The sequence below is a fragment of the Micropterus dolomieu genome, linkage group LG17 (genome assembly GCF_021292245.1).
Source record: "Micropterus dolomieu isolate WLL.071019.BEF.003 ecotype Adirondacks linkage group LG17, ASM2129224v1, whole genome shotgun sequence".
Lineage (NCBI taxonomy): Eukaryota > Metazoa > Chordata > Actinopteri > Centrarchiformes > Centrarchidae > Micropterus > Micropterus dolomieu.
In genome coordinates, this window is record NC_060166.1 from 31340290 (window position 1) to 31361997 (window position 21708).

General features: G+C 37.9%; 2 protein-coding genes across 4 annotated transcripts in view; one reads left to right on the top strand and one right to left on the bottom strand.

The window, feature by feature from the left end:
• Positions 1 to 2773: 2773 nt before the first annotated feature.
• On the bottom strand, positions 2774 to 13797 carry rcbtb2 (regulator of chromosome condensation (RCC1) and BTB (POZ) domain containing protein 2). 3 transcript variants are annotated; one of them, XM_046074403.1, is made up of 12 exons: positions 13599 to 13797; positions 12241 to 12375; positions 11177 to 11327; positions 10202 to 10368; positions 9952 to 10110; positions 9328 to 9435; positions 9087 to 9229; positions 8610 to 8800; positions 6664 to 6790; positions 4772 to 4911; positions 4528 to 4658; positions 2774 to 4416 (listed from the first exon to the last, which is right to left on the bottom strand). In XM_046074403.1, exons 2-12 carry the CDS (start codon positions 12364 to 12366, stop codon positions 4276 to 4278), a joined length of 1584 nt encoding a protein of 527 aa, XP_045930359.1. In that variant the 5' UTR covers positions 12367 to 12375; positions 13599 to 13797; the 3' UTR covers positions 2774 to 4275. The 3 variants fall into 3 exon arrangements, with proteins under 3 accessions (XP_045930359.1, XP_045930360.1, XP_045930361.1); XM_046074404.1 differs by lacking the exon at positions 13599 to 13797 and adding an exon at positions 13343 to 13490; XM_046074405.1 differs by lacking the exon at positions 13599 to 13797 and adding an exon at positions 12581 to 12599.
• A 1134-nt stretch (positions 13798 to 14931) lies between these two features.
• fndc3a (fibronectin type III domain containing 3A) overlaps positions 14932 to 21708 on the top strand; it is a 54196-nt gene continuing 47419 nt past the window's right edge. Inside the window, exons 1-2 of the mRNA XM_046073429.1 lie at positions 14932 to 15274; positions 17986 to 18129. Of these exons, the coding sequence (XP_045929385.1) occupies positions 18019 to 18129 (111 nt within the window). The 5' untranslated portion in view covers positions 14932 to 15274; positions 17986 to 18018. The remainder of the gene's footprint in view (positions 15275 to 17985; positions 18130 to 21708) is intronic.

Sequence of the window (21708 nt, forward strand, 5' to 3'; positions counted from 1 at the left end):
CTGACCAGAAATGTTTGTTTAATTTTCCCGCTTCATGTTTCATTACATGCTCACATCCTCTTAGGGTAAAACAAGATACGCTGCAAGCTAGAATTGGTATGCAGAGTGGTATTTCAGTTATAGCTGAGCAAGACAAGCCAGCTGACTTTTGTTTACAGGATTCACAGATACTGGAGCAGAAACTGAAAAAAAGTGTACCATTGTTGAAGCCACAAACCGGTGTGCTAACAGGATGTGAAGGTATCAGTCAGTACCATCATTCTCAAACAGTGGTGAGTACAGGAGTCAACCACACTTGAGCTCTTGAACCAGATGAAGGGCACCTCTCTCACATCAAAACATCAACTTTCCTTGAACTGGACTTTTTTCCTACACTACATTTGTCTGATGGCTTTAGGATCTTTGATTTATTTACCTAATGTATGACCAGCTCATAAAAAATTACAAAATACCCAACATCATGTAAAGTAGTTGAAATTAACTCAGAGCTGCAACATTTCATCGTTTCTCACATGACATTGCTGTGAATTAAATTCATTTAATTTAAATTTTGGATGAAGAACTTATTTTTAGTTGTCACAGTGTGCGGGAGAGTGGGGGTGGGGGGGGTTACGTGGCAGAGTGCCAGTTACCGTTGGCAGCTGTGTTTAACTCGCCTGCCAGCTATGTTGAGTCATTTTGTGTGACAATGTACATATGTTCAGTCTTAGAATCAGCTTTATTGCCAGGTATGTGTACACATATGAGGAATTTGACTCAGGATTGTACATTGCTCATGATGTGCTTCCTCATACAAAAATACCATAACACAATAATAAAATAATAATAAAATAAAATCAGACACAAACTACAGTATAGACAACACTAATATACACACTATGAACAAAACAATATAGACATATTGACAAATGCAGTGATCAGAGTGCAAAGGATGCGAGAGTAAACTATTATTCTCATTATGTACATGTAGAAGGTGGATATGATATGCAGGTACACGTACACATATATGTGTACCTGTAGGCTTTATCTGTTTAAGAACATATAAACTTGACTGATGTTGTGGATAGGACCAATATGTGTAAAAAATGTTGCAGTTTCCCCAACTACTTTGGAACCTAAATCACCAATAGAACCTCTATCCTTTTTTTTTTTTAACACTTAGGGACTCTAGCCCTAAGGGGACTCTAACGCTTAGGCTATAGGCTACTGTACACCACATTGGCTGTTATGCTAAAAGCCCTTGGCTATGCACATAAATTAACATAATTTATTTTGGGTGTAGCCTTTAACTGTAAACAAGTAACAGAATTATCATCTGTGAACTGCTGATCTCGCATCACAATATACCCAAACATACAGTATATACTGTGAAGCTTATAATGTTTCATTAGGGCCCAAGCATCAACAGCTGTGAGGCCACTATTGAAACTGAAGGAATTTGTATTCTCTTCCTCCCCAATTAATCGCATTTTTGAAGGATCTACTGCCTACTGCCAATAGGAAATGACACAATTTATACTTTGATGTACTCCTCCAAGCAAGTTGACCAGATAAATGTCAGATTTGGCGAGAAAAGCGTTAAGGCCTTGATGAAGATATTTTACAAACCTTGTGAGCTTTCGTTGAACCCAAGTCGCAAATGTTGATTTTTGACATGACACTACCTACTGGCATCAGAAAGAAAGCCTTGTGTGATGATCTTAATTTGATTTACATTTCATTTTCAGTGTGGTTTACACTTCTTTTCACTTTCTTGCCCATGCAGTGCTTGCTCATGGAGGGAATTGTTGGGTCTCTGTAAATAATATTATAAAGTACTCTCTAAATCGGTTGTATATGAAAAGTGCAATGAGATACGTAACTAACATATTATTTACATATTATTAACATATTACAGACCTGGCACGTCGCACGATCTTTGTTGTTGTATATTTTTATGTTGTCAGTATATATATTTATATGTACACAATATTCTCTTCCGTTGCGTTACTTCTGCACAGCACAGACCCAGAATAATGCACGTGTATATATCTGCAACGTTGTTCTTCCATTCCATATTTATATATTTCTACGTTTATTTATGTTGACTGTATGTTTGTCTACGTGTAGCACCTCATCACCACAGCAAATTCCTTGTATGTGTAAAACACTACTTGGCAATAAAGCTCCTTCTGATTCTGGATTACCATATTGTATAGTTATTCTGACTGGACACTGTAAAGTTGCACTTGAAATCAAGAGGCATACATGTAGAATAATATCCTCTTGTAGGGAATACTTATAAAAGAAATATATCTGTTAAATCTCATGAGTCAGTGTTTCTTACATCCTACGCTTTAAAATCATTGCCTCCACTTCCCATATAAATTACACAGTAGCAATATTACAAGTTGTGTACAAAGTATTACATGTCTACAAGTTTAAATTGATTGCATTTCACTGAGCAGCACATTACTTAATAAACTTATTTTCAAAGGAAATGTACACCTGAGTTCGAAGAACTGTAACATGCAGAATGCAGAGAAGTGTTTAGTTGCATGTGATAGTAAGTGTAAGGTAAGATGCAGGTGTGAAAACCTCAATATGCCAAATGTACTCGGCAGGCTTTCAGCACAGAAATATATGAAAAGATTTCTAAGTACTGCTCCACCAGTCACAGTGTTATTAGTGCTGAATATGTTCTTCACCATTTTACATTGTGTATACATGTATGTCAAGGCTGTTAATTATTCCATAACAGACCACCAATTACATCAATAACAAATACATCAAATTATGTAGTTATTAATTTTAATACATTTTTGATTATCAAATGTTACAGCTTACAACATTTTCCATACAAAAATGAGAACACAGGCATTATCAAAATGTTCCATAAAATTCAATTGGCTTGTGAAAGTATTTTGTTACATTCTATTTAGGTTTTTAGATTTTAATATGGAATTATCTGCTAACTACATTTAAAGACTTTGTGATCCTATATGAAACTTGGGCTATATTCAACAGTCCGTTGGCAATTACACTAAGCCAGCGCTATTTTATTACCACAAGGTGCTACTATGGGAGAGATATAAAGAAAGTCTTGTAAAAAGAAGCAGGCGTTTGCTGCCAACATATTTACAATTTCAAAAACAATAAGCAACCATATTTTTGTAAACATACCAAATTTCAATGAAAGACAACTGTAAAATCAGCTGCACTTAAAGTGTAAGATCACCAACAGGCTACCCAGGAATCAATATGCTTGTGTAAGTCAGACACCGTTTCCAGCTGCTCAATCAGAGTTCATCTGAACACAGGAGGATGTCCTTACGTCTTGTAAAGTGTTACTGACTTCACCTTTTTCTATCAGGCTCTGGATTGTGGCCACCGTAATTGTCTACAGCAAAACAGTGCAAATGGTAGTCAAACATCAAACAGTAATGATACATTTTGATGGTAAAGGTGAATAACTGTCATATAAAACATGTGGCAAAATTTAAGATTGACTTTTGTAAGAGAACAGATATGACCACTATAAACTATAATTGTTCCGAAAATTTGGTGTAAAACACAAGTTGCAGTTTTCTTAAATAGAACTTGTATGTTTTTCCTTATTAAATACTATTTCTCAATCCAGAAAGTTTGAGTATCAAGGCTTCAACGAAAAGCAGCACAATGTGAAAGGTTAATTCATGGCTGACTTATATTTTTGTTGATCACTTCTTGTCACTACTGATCAGACATAATGTACTACAGTATAATACGAACGTTTATAATTTGTTTTACTAACTGATAAAGGGCAGAGTGATGAAAAAATACTTTTACCTCACACCGATGTTGTTATGAATTATGTTTAGTTTACAGCATTTTCAGTCATCCTGTCTGAGCTAGTTGTTACTGTGAGGCAAGTTCCTGCAACACATCCGTCTCTTGACTAGCTTACAAATCAAGACACCAAATTAGCCAAGCATATTGTCAGTAACACGAGGAAAACAGAAAGAAGACCACCGTGGCACTTCTTTCTATTCTAGTCTGCATGTGACTGAGTAATGTAACCAAATAGTTGTTCCCCAAGCAACCACTGTGTTTGGCCTAGGTTGAGGGCAGTAACACAGAAGCATCAGTTAGGGGGTGAAACCTTAAACCATTTTCCTCTCCAGTGTTAACATCCCCAGCAACAGGGCTATGAAGTACTCATCAGCCTGATGTTTACTTTGGTCTAGGGTCGACTCTCAGGAGCTTAGTGAGCTTAAACGTCATCGTGTTGAACCCATCACTACAAGGGAACTCTAGTCAGTTTTTGAAGGCTCCATAGCGGCTGGCTTTACTAATGAAGTTCTTGAGCAGGTCGTGGTCCATGTCTGCAAAGGCCTGGGTCTGCGTGACAGCTGTTAGGTGGTTGACGCAAAACTTGAAGCAGAACTCCTCCAGGTCCTAAAAATGAAGAGGGCTGTCTGGTCAGTGCTGAGGAGTACAACTGGCTAGCGACTGAGAAGGTCCCCACCACCATGGTGTTTGACTGTGTGTCAGGGGCTATAAGCTTACCCGCGCCTCATACTTGACAGCAGCAGAGAGCAGAGTGATGGCGTTCTCCTCAGAAATACCTCTCTTGATCGTCTCCTGGCACAACCGCTTCAGCCTCGTCTCTTGGTAGTACGTAGCCAAGTCTAGCAACCCTGCACACACAAGAACAACACATAGGCGAGTGTGCTCTGGACTGCACCGAATTGTCTCAACATTTTCTGGTGCTCTCAGTGTGTAAAGGACTGTGGTCCACTCATAGGCTTACCAATAGCATCCTCTGGTGGCAGGTTAATAGTGTCTGTGTAGAGGTACTCTAGAAAGGCTCGGTACACCAGGTATGAGAACTGGTGAATTTCTATGGCATCCTCATCCGTTTCATTCAAGAGCGCACGAAAATGCTCACACCTGGAGAGGGAAGAAAAGAAGACGACTCCTCGCGTGACATGGTAAAAAGATTACACCGGTGATTGAGCATGTGTTAGCTAATCTATAACAAGTTATATGTACACTACTGCTTTTTCGCAAATCATGCTGTAATGATCCAAAAACAATATTCTACTCTCCAAGAACAGAAACCAAGGTTTGTCTTAATTTCTTGTCAAAAGTCATATTATCATATTAAGGTAATGCAGTGCAATCACACAATTCGAGCAAGTTTCACGATTCTGCTAATTAAATTTCATATTGGATGGAAAGTTTGTCATAAGTATGTTTAGATGTTTTAACTCACTTGTGTGTAATAATTAGTGTTCACTATTTGTCTGATTGTGATGTAAATCACATTTTCTTTCCCCAGTTTAATCTGAATCTCACCACCCCACCATTTCCACCAAGAGTGTATAACCCTGAAGTATATTGAAACAGCTATAACTTTTTTTTTTAATATACTGTAATTGTTACTGTTATTTAGTGTCAAAGAGAAAATTATATATATACATTTTTTTGTCTTGTGGTTTAACTTAAGATTCACTCTTAATCTCATAATGCAAAGGCAAAGGAGAGGCACTTATAGGCCACAGTATTTTTCCACATTAGTTTCTCATGGCCCTTGCATTTAAATAGTGATTACCATTTTATTTTGTTTGCTTTAAATTTCTCTCACTGCTAATCTCTACTAACTCAAAAACTGCTTCTCTTTCATTTCTTCTCAGGACACGGTTGAAAAAACAACAAAGTTCATCTCAAACATATAATTTGCATGTGATTTTGCCAAAGCAGGCGTTTTGCGCTGTTATTCGTGTGAGCGTGTGCACTAAGCTTGACGTCGCAGACAGTCTGGCTCCTTCCTACTGACGGTGCAAAAGAGCAAGGGACTGGAATGCAGATACTTTGTGTCTAAGTGTGGTTATAAAAAGAAAAGCAGGAAACAATAGGTCTGTCTTTGCTTCCCCATGACATTAACAGGAAAGAAGAGGAAACACAGTATATCAGATGGAGTTTAAACATAGGCAACACAGCTTTAAGTAGGTACTATATATTCATTATTACAGAAAGATGGCTCAATGTGTTTGCTGTCATGATGGCTGCACAATTAACAAAATTATTTGTTTGTCTCGATTTTTGTTTCTATAATAAACAAAGTGAGTTTCTGTTTCCCTGAAAAACCCAATGTGGTGTACCAAACGCCTTCATTACTCATGACCAAACACAACCTCTGAATGTGAAAAATACACTCATGTGACCAAATTGAAAGTCAGGACGGAGAAGCAGGCTGGTCTGGGGAGGAAGAAAGAAAAATCACATCATAAAACAAAGTGCAATGGCCTAACATCAGAGAGGAAAACCTGGAGACTATATATATACTATATATAAAAATAAAATAAAATATAAAACAATATAAAAGTAATTCATAATTTGGTTCAGGTACCACAGTAATCCACACATCATACACCTCACAAGAAACACACACCTGCTACTCAAAGTGTCATGTGACTGTATGGGAACTCTTGTTTTGGTTAGCTTTTCTAGACTACTATTTAATTTTCAAGGACACTATATTGATGATATATTGATAATATGAAGAATATGACAAACTAAAAAGGCAAGAATAATCATCAAATTATTTAACTAAAGATTTGTGATTTTTTGCGAAATAATCCTAACAACCAAGTAGCACTAGCACATTTTCACTTTTTTAACCTTCCTCGTTGTCTGTACCTGATTTTCAGCAGGGCTTTGTGAACATGGATACACTTCCCATCAACCAAGAACTTCAGGTCTGAAATCTCTGGGCTGTCAAACTCCTTCTTCAAAGACTGGGCAACAGTCAGGTAGTCATCGGCATCTGGCAAAAAAGAAAAGAAAATTATGTTGTTTTTTTAAAGAAGGAATAACTAACACATTTTTTCTGGGAAATGACACCTGTCTAAATGTGCTAAATGATATGTTAGGCCTATTTTACAGTCTGTATTGAGAGCACACCTATGTACAGGGTACACAAACATTATTTTATTAAAATCCCATAAAATACACTTAAAAATTATATGGGAGCATGGTTATTATTGAAACCAAAATCCAAGGCCACCCTATGATACTTGATAACATATATGTCCCCAATGTAGATGATCTCGCTTTCTTTGCTATGTTAGAATGTAAAACAGGAGAAGCTGAAAATGCGCACAACTAACATACTGCCCTAGAAGGGGTCTTTAATCAGGTAGTTGACAATGTTTTAGATCGTAGCAACCCCAAAAAACACAGGGTCTATATTGTGTCTATGGGATCATGTCTATGGGACAGATTATTTCTTGATATTCAATTCTCTCCTGTCACACTCAGCCTCATGTGACATAAGTTCTATTTTAGTATCAGATCATGCAGAGGGACTTTTCTTATGCTGCTGTTTGGCAAAAATCACGAAGATGGCGGTTAAATTCCAGTTTATTACAGGATGAAAATTTTTATTATAAGAACAGATAACAATATTCATGGACACCAATATCCCTTCGGCTCCTTCCCAGGGATAGCCTGGGAAGCACTGAATGCCTTTCTTAGGGGATTTATTATGCCTTCCAGAAAAAGAAAGACAAGGTAGCAGATCTTGTTAACCTTGGAAAAAATATCTATACCTATCAATCATCATAAAAGTTAATATAGAAACCTTACTTGAGAAACTAGACTAGAGAGATGGGCACCCATTCATCACTTTCTATGGGCAAAGGCTAATGTACTAAAGATCAATTTAGTCCCAAAGTTCAAACACATCTTGCAATCAATGCTGGTGACAATTGGTGAAGTATTCCAGGCATAATCGGCTTGCTAGGGCATCGTTCTCTCTGCTGGGCAGGATAGAATGGTATTATTTGAAATAGTAAATATTTCTTCACTGTATTGAACGGCCCTTATAGACAAACCCAAGGCTTAGCCCCATTCCATGTATGTGTACACACACACACACACACACACACACACACACACACTTAAACAATCCACCATTATTTTATTTGTATTTTAATTTTTCTTTTTACCAGTTAATTTCTTAGCCCTCTATTTTAAATTGTATATGTACACAATGTCCTTTTCTCCTTGTTTTAATGTTTGTGTACATTCCTACGTCTTTCTAAAATTCAATAAAATATCAATCACAAAAAACAAACAATTAAAAATGATGCCTTTTGGCCTTACAGATATGACTCTCTCTAGTACACTTTATAAAAAGGCAACTCTAGGGTATCACATTTAATTGGACTCACTATTTGTTCCTCCAGCACTAGAGCTGAACAGGTAATAACATACAGAAACAGACTGCACTTATGGGAGCACTTATGATTTGAAAGGAGTATAAATGAAAAATGTAGATCTCAAAGTGACATGTTTATGCTCCTAAATTTGAGTTGACTTAAAATGGTAAAATCGGTAAACATACGATTGTTTGACGTGGACAGGAAACAGTTTCCTGTTTTCTTTCTTAGACCACTTCCAGGAATTTGTACCAACAACACACGTGCCCACCTCATGGTATGATTATCTTCGATTAGTTCAGGGTAAATGGGACAATGTCCAACAGTTCACTATAACTTCCTTTATGATTAAAGGATGTCTGAGTTCTAGGGCTTTGGTTCAGTTTAAAAAAAATCTTATTCTATACATTACAACACTCTTACCTACTGAGAGGAGGTGCCACGTGACTGCTGGTGTGGCGAAGCATGCAAACACATCGTCTGTGCTGCTGAAATGGGTGAGGTGGGGGCTGGCTACAGCTTGACCTCGACATTGACCCCACATCAGAATCTGCCCACTCTGGGTCTTGGCAGCTGATGTGTGGCTGGTGTGACATGCAGCCACCTCCACCATCCTAGTGACAATAACAAAATTCAAACTTTAAAGCATTGCTAATATAGCCTTCTTATGCAGAATGTATGTTAAAATATAAAGATATGATAGAAGCTGATTCCACTGTGAGAAATACTACTTTAATATCGAAGTTCTTATTTACTCTATGATGTTATACCATATGTGCCTTTGAGGCATTTAGCTACTAAAAAATGTATTGCCCGGGATCTTATCATGCCGCCCTCAGTGACGTGGTGGCAGAGAGGTGTTGCTGCTAATTGAGGCCAGGGTAAAAACAAAGTACTAACCTCTCCTTGTCTGTGTTTATTAGAGTGGGGAGAGCTTGGTTACTCTTATTGCCTGTTCCCAACTGCCCATACGAGTTGGCTCCCCAGGCGTAAACAAACCCCTCATCTGTAAGTGCCAATGTATGTGCATAGCCACAAGCAACCTGTATATGGAAGGATGAGTTTAATTAAGCTGAATATCAACTCAAGTAAATAATCAAAAACAGAGATTGAGGAGATTGATCTCTCTCTATGCTCTTACCTGGACAATGCTGACACCTTGGAGAGCAGCAATCCTGCATGGGGTCTGCTGATTTCCATTATTGCCCAAACCTAGCTGTCCATTGCAATTGTAGCCCCAACCATAGATCTATAAATAGGAGACAAATTCAGACTATGCACACACTATATCAGTTCTATTCTGCATGTTTAGGGCTAAATATCTGTAGCTTTAATTAGCTTTTATCGATATATTATAAATACTGCAAAAGTACGAAAAATCAGCAGCTCATTTGCATTGTTTTTTTTTTTCTCTTTACTTTCTTTTAGCGGTTATATGCATATTCTGAAATGTCCCCATTGCAAGAAACTCATCTACTGCAAACTGCACTGCCTTCTTGGTGGAGAAAACAGAAAACTTTGAATGCAGGGGACATTAAATTAAAAAAATAAAGTATTTCAAATGATCTGTCCCTTCTGAAGAATCTATATGTCTATAATGTAAATACTATTTAATTCATTAACATCTCATGCTTAGGTACGATACTCATTTGCATTAGCCAGGCCTCTTAAAAAGAATTAAGAGCTACTGACAAAACATTTACCTACTGAGTGCACTGTTTCACTTATCCATGCTAAACATCAGCAGATTGATGTGATCCATTACCTCTCCATTGTCCAGTACAGCCATAGAGCAGAGCTGACCACAGGCTATGTTAACCACAACTTTGTTCTGCAGGCAGCTGCTGACCCGGCGCGGCGTAGGCTGGTTGGCAGTTGACCCTGAACCTACTTGGCCTGAGTTGTTATAACCCCATGCATACACCTAAACAGAGAGATAAATGTTCACTGTCAAAATATATAAACAGATTAAGCAGAAAGAAACTCAAGAAAGGACACAACTGATGATAAGTTACCTCTCCATCAGTTGTGAGGGCAATAGTGTGGTGGGAGCCACAGGCCACCTCTGTCACTCTCTTGTTAAGGAGGTTGGTGGAGACCAGGGCAGGGGTCAGTCCGTGGTTGGTGGTCCCATTGCCCAGCTGGCTGTAGCCATTGTGTCCCCAAGCAAACACTTCTCCATCTACACAGCAGCCAGCAAACTTTCATTCATGTTGTCTCAGTGGTTAATATTTTATTAATAGATAAGAAGCAGTTGACTTCACATGATTTAGTAAAGACATCTGGATAAAAGGCACAATCTGTGATCCAGATGTGAACAAAATACCATCCCCATTACCAAAAATCTAAACATAAAATTAAAAATTGCAATCACTGAATTGACAGCTTTTGTAATACAATAACTGACAACAAGTAAATAATTTTTTAATGTTTCCTGATGCTGTTAAAGTTTTGTACCACTAACTGGAGTAAAGCAAACTATATTCTGAAGTCAGATTGGTTGGGAAACAAAATGCTTATTTTTCACTTATGTTACAATAACATTGTGTATGTGAATTTAACTCTTATTTTCTTTGATCAAGCACCGATTAGACCAATAAGGTTACAATAATTATCTACTATGTGATGCAACATTATGGGACTAGTTTATCCACAAATAACATGGTCACTTTTGTACTAAAACACAGTGAACTGTTAAATATCAGCATACAAACATGTCACTTGAAATAGTCCAAATGGCTGAAAGCCTTATTAATTGACATAACTTTTAGTGTATATAGATCATAACCATCTGAATACAAGTTATTAGGCTCTTTTTTTGCACTGTGTTGTTTTTAATTAAGTGATTTTTTTATAGCGTACAGACAGCAATGACCCAGCGTCATCATAAAACCAGATTCATATGCATGTATTTGTTGTTGATGTCATTCCTGTGCCTTCTGAGGAAATTTTGCCTCTGGGACAAATAAAAGTTTTCTGAACTGGATTACCTGCAGTGGCTATAACCACATGCGGTCCTGTTCCATAGCTTAGGGACACAATCTTCTTTCCACACAAGACATCAATCCTGCGTGGCTCAATAGTGCTTTGAAGGTCTCCGAGCCCTAAACAGCCGCTGCAGTTGGTGCCCAGAGCAAAGACCTGGAAAGCCCAAACATCACTGATGAAATGGTGCTGATATTAATACAGTAAATGATAAGTAAATGCGACACTCTAATGTTTACTAATACAAACATCCCAGTAAACACAAAATATTTGGTGAGATAACATACTGTGAGGAGAATAAATATAATCAATTCAAGAGTGAAGTTTTTTTTTATAGTCTGTGAAAAAAAAATTGTGTTTTTACACCAATATAAAACTAGGCCTGCAACTAATATATATTCATTTTTGTTAATCTACCTATTATTTTCTTAATCAAATGTCTAGAAAGTCTCTAAAATGTCAGAAAATCTGAAAAAAATGGCCCTGACAATTTCCAAGATATTTTGACAATCAATTTTGTTTCAAGTGACTACATTATTAATTCAGTGCTATTGACACTCAAATGAAACTACACAATCAAAGTGTAATCTTATGTGAGATTATTTTTTCAGAAATACTTTAGCATCTGATTTCCCAGAATGTTTGTGGGCTTTATGAAAAAATATAAACTTCAGTAATAACTGTGTATGCAGGCACCATTTCAAGTGAAATCCACCAAAATACATTTTCTATGCCACAAGTGACTGCTCCAAAACACAAACTGTTTTGTCCACAGGGATAAAACACACGAGTAAGGGTGGTAAGATGAGGCACGCTCTACACCTTTCAACAGGATAAAAATGGAGCTTGTGCAGGTATTAGGCCTATACAGCTAAAGATAGCCTCATTCTATCTGCTTATCCCAGTGTCTGGAACTGCAACTTGTATCAACCAGCCTGCAGCATTTTTCTATCTACTAAATAGAAAATAACCAAACTAATATTATAAAAGGAGAGTCTATCAAGTCTTGCAACACTTCATAATGTAAACAAGAAGATTAAAGCACCCTTGCCTAAAGCCTAAGTGTTACCTCATCACTAACTGTGACATAGAGGGCTTCATTTGCAGCACTGCCAAAGACACATGCTTGCCGGATAAGCCGTAGTTCCTCAGGAGGAAGGAGTGCAAACACTGGCCACTTCCCGACGTCCAGCATACTATGCAGCTGTGAAATGAGGAGAAAACACAAATACACAGATGTGAATATGAATTTTCCAGAGATTTTGACTTAAAAAAGACTTAAAATAAAATGTACTGTGCAAATTCAGGAAATATGGGAAATTACCTTGATGCAAGCATAAGAATCAAAACTTAAGACTTATTTCACATGTACACATTTCCTTTCCATTCCTGCTCTGGTTAATACTCACTTCTTATAGTATTGTTATCAAAGAATTGCAAAAATCAGACCAAAAGACTGCTCTGTAACTTGGAAAGTAAACAGTGTTGAGTCTGTAAAAAAAACTGAGGATAAATTACCCACAAGGTTTTCCATGTCTCAAATAGACAACAAGTGGGCAAGTGAGCCCAGCTATGTAGACAGATTAAAACACTAGACTGTATATAAAAAACATGAATGTCTGCAGTAAACCCATTACCATGTATTTACTGACAGAATGAGTGATAGCCAATAAAGCTAATTTGTACTGAATTGAGTGAATCCAGGTTGTCATGTCAACACATTGCCAGTACAATGGCCAAACCATATGTCAAGGATGCCTCTTCTTTTTAATTTACATAATTTAATGAATACTTAATGAAGATTATTTACCATTTGACTCTGTTTTTTTCCAAGATCAATATTTGCATAGAAAAGATCTACTCCTTGAGTGTGTATTTCAGACTAGGTAAACGGCAGATAAAGGGAATAATATTTAATATGACTGACATTAAGCAGAAACTGTCAACTGAATTATAAGCAGTAGATGTGCAAATTAGACTCAAATGTATATCACAAGAAATAAATTTGTGATAAAAACGCTTTAAAATAGCTTATTTTACATAAGTTAGGGTACTATCTGGCCTAACTAAGTTAACGTTACAGTGATGGTTTCACAGTGAGCAATTACATGAAGATGCACTCATGAACCCAGCCCTTGTCAACCCTACCCCTCCCCTACTAGCCTACACACCGCTTTTATGAGATGTCCAACACTTCAAACGAACTAATTCCATAGATAGTATAAATAAACATCGCAAAAACAGGGTACGTTGCGTTGGAAGACATAACGTTAAGGTTAAAAGCTAGCTAGCATCATAAAAGTTGCCGATGTAGCGTCTCGCATTAGCAGTAGCGTAACCATCAAACTATCTAACAAAAACCTATCTAATTAGCGTAAAGTGTCGCTGCTGCAGGGAGCCGCTGATGGTTCAAACTGTTGACGTTACCTTGCTGTTGCTCTAGCTACTGTTTAGCCCGCGATGTCGGAACACTGAAAAATTGTCAGCCAACATATTTGGCGAATCAAGTTGCTGATATAATCATCTCGATAGTCTGGGTCTAGCTTCACATAACTTGCTGTGGTTGCATCTTGTTGTAGTTAGCTTTGATCACTGCACCACCTACTGAAAAAAACAACACACCACCACCACCACCTTACTTCCTGTAGTTAGATGATGCGTTCACAAAACGTCGGAGCTGGGAGCGTCTACTGTTTAGCATTGGCAAAAAAATATAAAATCCTTTACATATGTTTTTTATTTTCCCAGATGCATCTATACAGGTGGATACTTTCATGACAGTTCCTCTATACTTTCCTGACTGTTTCTCTATTTTAATATGTCTATCTGTATTCCCCTATTGACTCTTCTTACTGGAAACTGCAGAGAAAACAACAAAAACAAACGTTATGAGGGAGGATAAGACACGTGCAAAAACCAACTGTCACGACTCTCAAGGGATCATCAGGAAATGGAGCTTTGTTCACCTTTTTTTGAATCAGTTTTGTGGAAGAGCAACTCCTTTTCACTTCAAATGTCATAACTACTGTGGCAGAAACAGGCCGGTAATTCCACCAGATGGAGCCATGGATAGTCTAGTCTTAGTGACACATTGCACTTGTTTGTACCAAAGCCTTACAGATCCTTTTTTGACATGCTTTATTTTATTGGAAGGTAAAATCATATTCCAATTTCACGTGCACACCTTTCATACAAATGGTAGCTCCACACACACATACATTATATATATATATATATATATATATGCGTAAATGTGCACACACTTAAATTAGATAGATAGATAGACGATGCTGTTAAGGTGGACCGTACTGTTTCACTGAGAAGCAGGCTGCGGTTCAGCGTTTTATACAGCTCGGCAGAGGAAGACCTGACAGGGTCACGTCAAAGTGAAACAACAGCTGAGTTCTTGTTTCATACTGTCTATGATTTCACTACACCGCACATATATTTGCAATTGACTTGGTGGACAAACCGATCACAGACACGTCAACCTTATTAAGTTCTTCCTTAAAATCATGAAAATGCAGATAGGCAGATGACGATCATTATAACTGTACAGGATACCGACCACGTCCACGGTACTGGCAACATTAAAACAATGTGACAACATAATAAATGTTTCTCTAGCTATCTTGGAATTTGGGATTCGTCATGATTTGCTGTAGTACGCATGCGCACACTCTGTAAGCGATGGCGAAATTCCTGACTTTTACGCAAGGAGCAGGGTTGGATGTAAAGTTATCTCGGTAAAACAGGCGATTTGGCAAACATTATCGATACTTAGCATCGTTACTGTCGCTCGCAAGTTAGTTTGATCTGTTTTAGGTGTAGCTAATACGAAAGATCGTCGTTCATATTACGAGAAAAACACATCTTCATCTTGCTAACTAGTAGCTAGGTAGCATTAGGTAGCTAACGCTAGCATGTCACATTTTGCCTTGTCTTTTGTTTATCTAGGTAGCTAGCAAGTGGTCTGTCTCAGGTGTTGCAGAAAGTAGCTGGCCATCGGAGCTCGCTGACGTTAACCATTTTGGCAAGAGCTGCATTGGATTCATCACTGTGCATCGGCGCGTCCGTCAAGGCTGCTGCTGTCTACTGACTGAGTGAGTAACGTAAGCTGCTATTGGTAATAACTCACTTGTGCTGACAGCTTACGATGTAACGTTATTAACTGTGTCTCCTAAGGCAACTCGAATTAAACTCTAAGGTTTGTTAATTAGCTGGCTACAATGTTATGTTGCAGCTACATAACGAATAGCTATGACATAACGCTAAGCACACACACATACACACACACTTGTAGCTAGAGTAAACAGTTGTCTTGGTGCAGCTAACCTTGTTAACTTAGCCATGGCAATGAAGAACATTACCTCTGAACGTTGATTTGTGTATTAACAGAGTGACATTAATAGTGTGACATGTCATTTTGATAGTCCATAGACATGGTAACAATAATAAAGTAAAGCAGATATTTAGTTAGCTAAGTGGCTAACAGTAATGCTAAGTCAAATACATGCACTAAATGGATAACCAGCTGTTACACCGTGTGACTCTGGCTAGCATAGGAAAACATTTCTCCAGCTGTTCCAGCAAAACCGACACATTAGTGTTGGTTTAAGTCTGGATACATTTTGGTCGACCAAAATGTTCTAATGATTATACATGTGAAGCCTTATTTTTGTCCCCCACATCATCATGATTTTGATACTTAATGAGCAAGAAGAAGTCTTCGCTTGACTTAGCGTCATTTTTATTCTACCCCTTCAAGGTGTTTTCCCCATCTCACCAAAACTGAAAAACAGCTGTTGTGGCCTTATTGACTGCTCTCTTAGCCACAATCAAATATGATGTACAGTCAGGGCAACAACAGCTGTTACCACAATTTCAATATAGAAGTAATGTTTATTGTGCTGCTACAGGAAACACTATATTGGTATTGGTGTAATGCAACTGTGACTGGAGTTGTTGTTTTTCACTGATATTTAATAGGAGTCTGTGGTGATTTCTAATTATTTGTTGCATCCACAGGTAACTGCAAGTATTTAAATAACTGGAGCATTAAAAAAAACTTTGCTAATCACCCATTCACCCTAATCAATATTATGTCATATTTGGAAAATTTATAATTAGCAGTCAAATCTGCGTTTCCTGCGTGAGAATAGAACACCACTTCTGGCTTCATCAAGTGTGTGAAACGTAGGCTTTCAGGGACAAAATGTAAAGAATGGATGTGCCTAACTGTGATCAGGGATCCCCCTTTGTTACTTCTCCTTTTACAGACCCCTGGGTAACAGTTGTGAGTGTGTTCTAGGCAAATAATTTTTAATTTGGACGCAGATCTATCTGATATTGTATTGTGTTATAGAGTAATATGTCAAGTGATTGCAGTGGTTGACTCAGAGGCCTAATGACCACAGAAGGAGCCTGGCATCATGCTGATAGTGATACTAGGCTAATCTCATGTTGATCCTCTGCTGTAGCAATAGTTCCCTAAAACCCAGTTTATTGACCATCACACTGTAAACTGACTTTGTTGTTTAAGCTTAAGAAGGGGAGGGGCTAAAGCTAACTGATAAGCCAGATCACTGTGAGGTTTAGGGGCGCATGCGCTAGATTGTAATTAGGTTCAAGGACACATGTTACATTTCTCTCATGGTGTTCTGCAGTGTTTTTGACTTCATGTAATCATTTAGCAAGTTTTCTCAAGTGGTCAGTCCTCAGTGCAGCAACCTACTAGTAACCATTTTTCAATCTCACCTTTTTTTATTGTTAATACAGTTTTTATTAACTCAACAAAGACACACATTGAGAGAGAACATTTGCCACTGTTTAGTGATAAATCCTTCCTCTTTAGTAGAATGCTTCAGACAAGGTTTTATTTTTAACTCAAAAAGCTCTCTTAGCTCAAAAAACTCTCTTAGCTCACTGCTTGCCATTTGATTTTATGATTTGTGAATGAATGTAACACAGACAAATACCAAACCGATATAATAGACCACATGGGCTACCAGAATGGCACAAACCAGAATTTACAATGACTTTTATCTACATGACATGTTTATATCCTGTAAAAGACAATGCATCTGATCAACCCTCTCTTTGGTCTCTGATCAGGCCTGTTTAGTTTGGATGGAACAGCTGGCCTAACCTGGCCACTCAGTGATTCCATCAGAAAATGTCTTTCAGAGTCAGCAAGTGGGTGGCAGTGCCAGAAAATGCTGCTAGTGCATGACTGGCAGTGGAAAACAATGTATGTGTTAGGAAATTAATTATGGTGTGTGTCAAATTCCCACTCAGTGCGATTCAGCTTGTCACTATGGCTTTACTGGAAATGGTTGTGAATTTAGAGGTTATTTTAAGTTACTAAATATAGGCCTTAAAATTATCATAAAATGGGTGTGTGTGTCCTACAACAGTTGTTATAATATAATATTTATGTTTGAAGTATTTGTCACTCTGTTGTATTGTTTGTAAAATAAACAAGAAACACTGATCACATGATCAATATCCATTATATGTCCAATATACATTCATACGTCAATTTTCATAACTTGCTTAAATCTTAAAGGTAGGAAAAATAGGAGTCCCCAGAATGTTTGAAGTATATGCTCTATTATACAGAATACCTGCAGAAAAACATTTTTAATAAACATACTTTTAAGAGAAGGGGGATAGAGAAGCCACATCCTGTGAACACTCCGGGTAAATTCTCAGCACAGGTTTAATGACTGGCTGGAAGACAAGAGACGATGACACCACAAAACGTTGTGGTGTACTTTGTGCATTTCCATTGATTGCTGTGTCTTTGTTGCAGGAGTACCTTTTCAGTGGTGTGAATGAGGGAGACATGGCAGACCACACCCCACCTCTGGAGTCCGGCCAGCTTCTCAGCCCTGAACTCCCAATCCTGGCCTCACCACCACCCTCAGCCATGGTCAATGGGGATGGCCCCCAGCAGGTACACTCGAACCTCTGTGCCCTCATGTCTCTGTGCTATTAGTCACACTTGCTGCATCAAGTCTGCTAGGCCCAAATTGACTTTTCTCAATCTGCCTTGTAATTACAGTTTAAATGTGGTGCCTCTGGCCTATTTTGTCTGTTGTTGGCCTTAAGTCTTCAGTAGAACTGTTGTGTGTTTGACTCCATGTAGCTGAAAAAGCAAATCCATTATCACAAATAGCTTTTTTGTGCTAGAAAAATGAATTTGATAATAACATTGGACTGATTTGCCAACCCAGGGATATTGATGCTTTAAAATGAACTATATTCATGGACGTAATCAGTGAAATTGAGAATTTTTTGCAGGCACACTTTAAGCACTTGAGCACTTACTGAAGTATTAATACTTAAGGCAGTGACATAGCATTTGGTTTGACCAGCGCAGCAGGGAAACACTTATGTGGTTTTCAGCCTGATATATAGCCCAGCAGATGCTAGAGCCAGGGTTGTGTGTGACATGCAATAATAAATCCCAAAGGTGTCTGAATATAATGCCTGGAGAAAAATGAGACTTCACTGTGTGAATTGGCTTTATTTTATATAAGGTAATTGTATTTTATATTTACCTCTTGTCTTAACTTAATACTGTAAGCTGCATTTTAACAATGGTGATTTTTTTCACACACTATTGTGTTGTTATAAACTCAATCCGATTTAATGTTGTTATTGCCGTTACCCATTTCTGATACATTCACATTGACAAAACAGTATGAATATACCTATTGTGAAACCTGATGCATTTGGTGTGTTGTTTCAGATGCTAAACAGAATATGCAGATATAGTTCTTTACTCAGATAGGTATTGAAACAACACAAACAGATTTTCTGTTGTTACTTCAGCTGCTCATGGAATGGGTTTCATAGGCAACAGGTGCTTGTCCATTATGAACCATGTCGCTCTCGGTTCTGATAGTAGCCTTTGCTGTATGGGTTCAGAATATAGAGCGACATCCCTCACCGTCTCTTGTCATTATCAGAGTGAGATTCAGTGGCCCTGACAAGCCTGGGTGATTTCCCTGTCATTTTGATGGTCATCAGTTCCATTTGCTTAAGCTTCCGTGACTTCCGGGGGGATAACATGGAACTCACTGTGATATCTTTTCCGTCATTTCCTCAGTCTTATGCAGTTTGTCAAGATAAGACTTGCTAATATTAGTGCTGCCCTATAAACATGCCTTTCCAGCTGTCTTGTCATTTTCCACTGTGGAAAAACCCTCGCCTGAATCCCGCTTTGTTCACGTAGAGATCAAATTTTGCTGGTTGTGTTGGGCTGTGAGTGTGTTGTTCTCATGGAATTCAGTTACCTTACCACCTCCCACAAAGGTTACCTGATTACCTGTTCCCGTCCCCTGTCAGGGTTTACAGTGTTTTATGAGTGCTAAAGGAATAAAATGCTGCCAGTCCTTCCTGGCTTACATCATTACCACCCTGCTGCTCAGACCAATTTGAGGCACTGCATGTTCATGATCGCTGAAAGGTACTGAAATGTGTATGAGGAGGAATAACAAATATCAGATAGCACTGTGTTTTTCGAACCACAGCACGATGACTTTCTATGTGCTAGGGGTGTTGTGTGTCCCTCTCAGACATATTGGACATATATCCAGATACATGGTCTACAATTACATACAGAAACAATTCATTGCTGTTGAGCTACAATTTGTTGTTCTTTAATATATTTCATGTTTCGTGTTATTTGGTTGTAGCTAAAAACCAATAGTATCAATGGCAAAATAGCAAAAATTAATAGTAAAGAATGCTTTGTTTCAAGTATTAAGGACCTATTGCTAAAACAAATTATGCCTCCTGCTACAGCTTCACTAGTGAACAATGGGAAGTGATACTAGGGATGCACCGAATGTTCAGCCACCGAAAATAATAGGCAAAAAATAGCACTTTTGGTGTTCGGCCTAATAAGTCAAAACTCAGATTAAATTTTACCGAACAATTACATCGACATGTCGGCAGTGTGGAAGCATTTTAAGGTGTCCGAGAAAGACGCCAAAATCGATACGAGAACCACATACAACATTTATCATATTGGGTCGGACTTGATGAATGGCAGCGCGAGGATACATGTGACAACGTCCATTGTTCACAATAAGGTATCTATACAGTATGGAAATAAGATTAATTGGATTATATTCACAGTATAAAACGTATTACATTAAAAGTAAATGGACACATGTAATTTACTTTACTAGAGCCTCTTGGGCCTCGGACCCACCCACCATAGTTTCTCCAAATCCTGTGGGAAACACTGAGTAAAAAGCACATTTTGAGCTGCTTCTAAGCTGCTTAGATCGTTAATACAAATATTAATGTTTAAGCGTATGATCAATATGTCAGTATGGACATGCTACACATCGTTCGGTTCGAGATTGGTTAGATTCTCCACAATTCAATTGTTCAGTTAATTTAACAAAACAACAAGCCCCAAAGTCTAATTCTTACAGATTTACCAGTGTAACCTGCATGGTATAAGAGATGAAAAGGAAAAAAAAGTGCCGACTCACGTTACCTTTTAAAGTGCTCGTTAAGTCCGAATGTATCCGTTCCTTCATCATTTATATTCCTTTATTCTGTAAGGGTCCACCAATCAAAACAACTTTTCATAAAAATGAATCCAAGTTGTGAATCCTGTCATGTGAAGTCCATTGCTCTCTCTGCTAACTTCAGTCAGACTTCTCTCATCCTGCACCCTGCTGTTGTTTTCGTTATGTTGCTGGCTTCAAAATAAAAGCACAAAAGCCATCTGTGAAGCTAGATCAAATTAATGTATTGTATATGTATTTGATATTATTGGAAAAATTTTTATACAAGTGATATTGTGTTTGAAATAAATTAACTGTTTCATAGTAGCCCATTTCAGTTTTGTGCAAGAGGAATTAGAGGCCTGTCCCATACGGACGCATGTCCCAGATAAAGGCAGGGTGAATTCAGTGATTTTTACAAATAAAAGCCCGGGCTATTAATCAAAGTTTTACGGTATTTAATTTATGCACTGGTTAAAAAAATGGTAAAAATGTGAATGTACTTGTTCGGTATTCTGCAATTTTTTTCATTATATTCGCTTTCGGCTTTGGCCAAGAATTTTCATTTCAGTGCATCCTTAAATGACACACAACAAGTCAACCTTTTGGGCTGTGCCCATTACGTGATTATTTTTCACTGAAATGCTACCAGAACTGGATATTGTGCACTGCAGTTTCAGGGTCAGTTTCATTCATCTGTAGCCATCATTTTCAACAATGCTATATGGGTGCATGTCCTTGCAAATGTAGTGGCTTATTAAATCAGTCATTACCTTTGACCATGAGGAGGTGGGTGTGAGTGTAAGTTGCTAATGCTAGCATGGTTGGCTTCCCTCAGAGCACTGAGGTTTGTGCTGTACCAATATATTTTATGTCTTGTAAAGTATTGTTTCATTTGTTTTGTTTTTTTAGAGAGTTGCTTCATTTCTTTTTTGCGCACTGATCTGTTGTACGTGGGTATTATTCTGTTTTTTACCAAAAGAGTGGTGGGTCACATATACAAG

Coding starts and splice junctions, on each gene's coding strand:
- rcbtb2 (XM_046074403.1), bottom strand. CDS start 12,366: ATGCTGGACGTCGGGAAGTGGCCAGTGTTTGCACTCCTTCCTCCTGAG. Junction 10,369..11,176: donor TGTGGTTATAGCCACTGCAG/GTAATCCAGTTC, acceptor GCTGCTGTGTAG/ATGGAGAAGTGTTTGCTTGG. Junction 4,912..6,663: donor AAAGCCCTGCTGAAAATCAG/GTACAGACAACG, acceptor TTCCCTCTCCAG/GTGTGAGCATTTTCGTGCGC.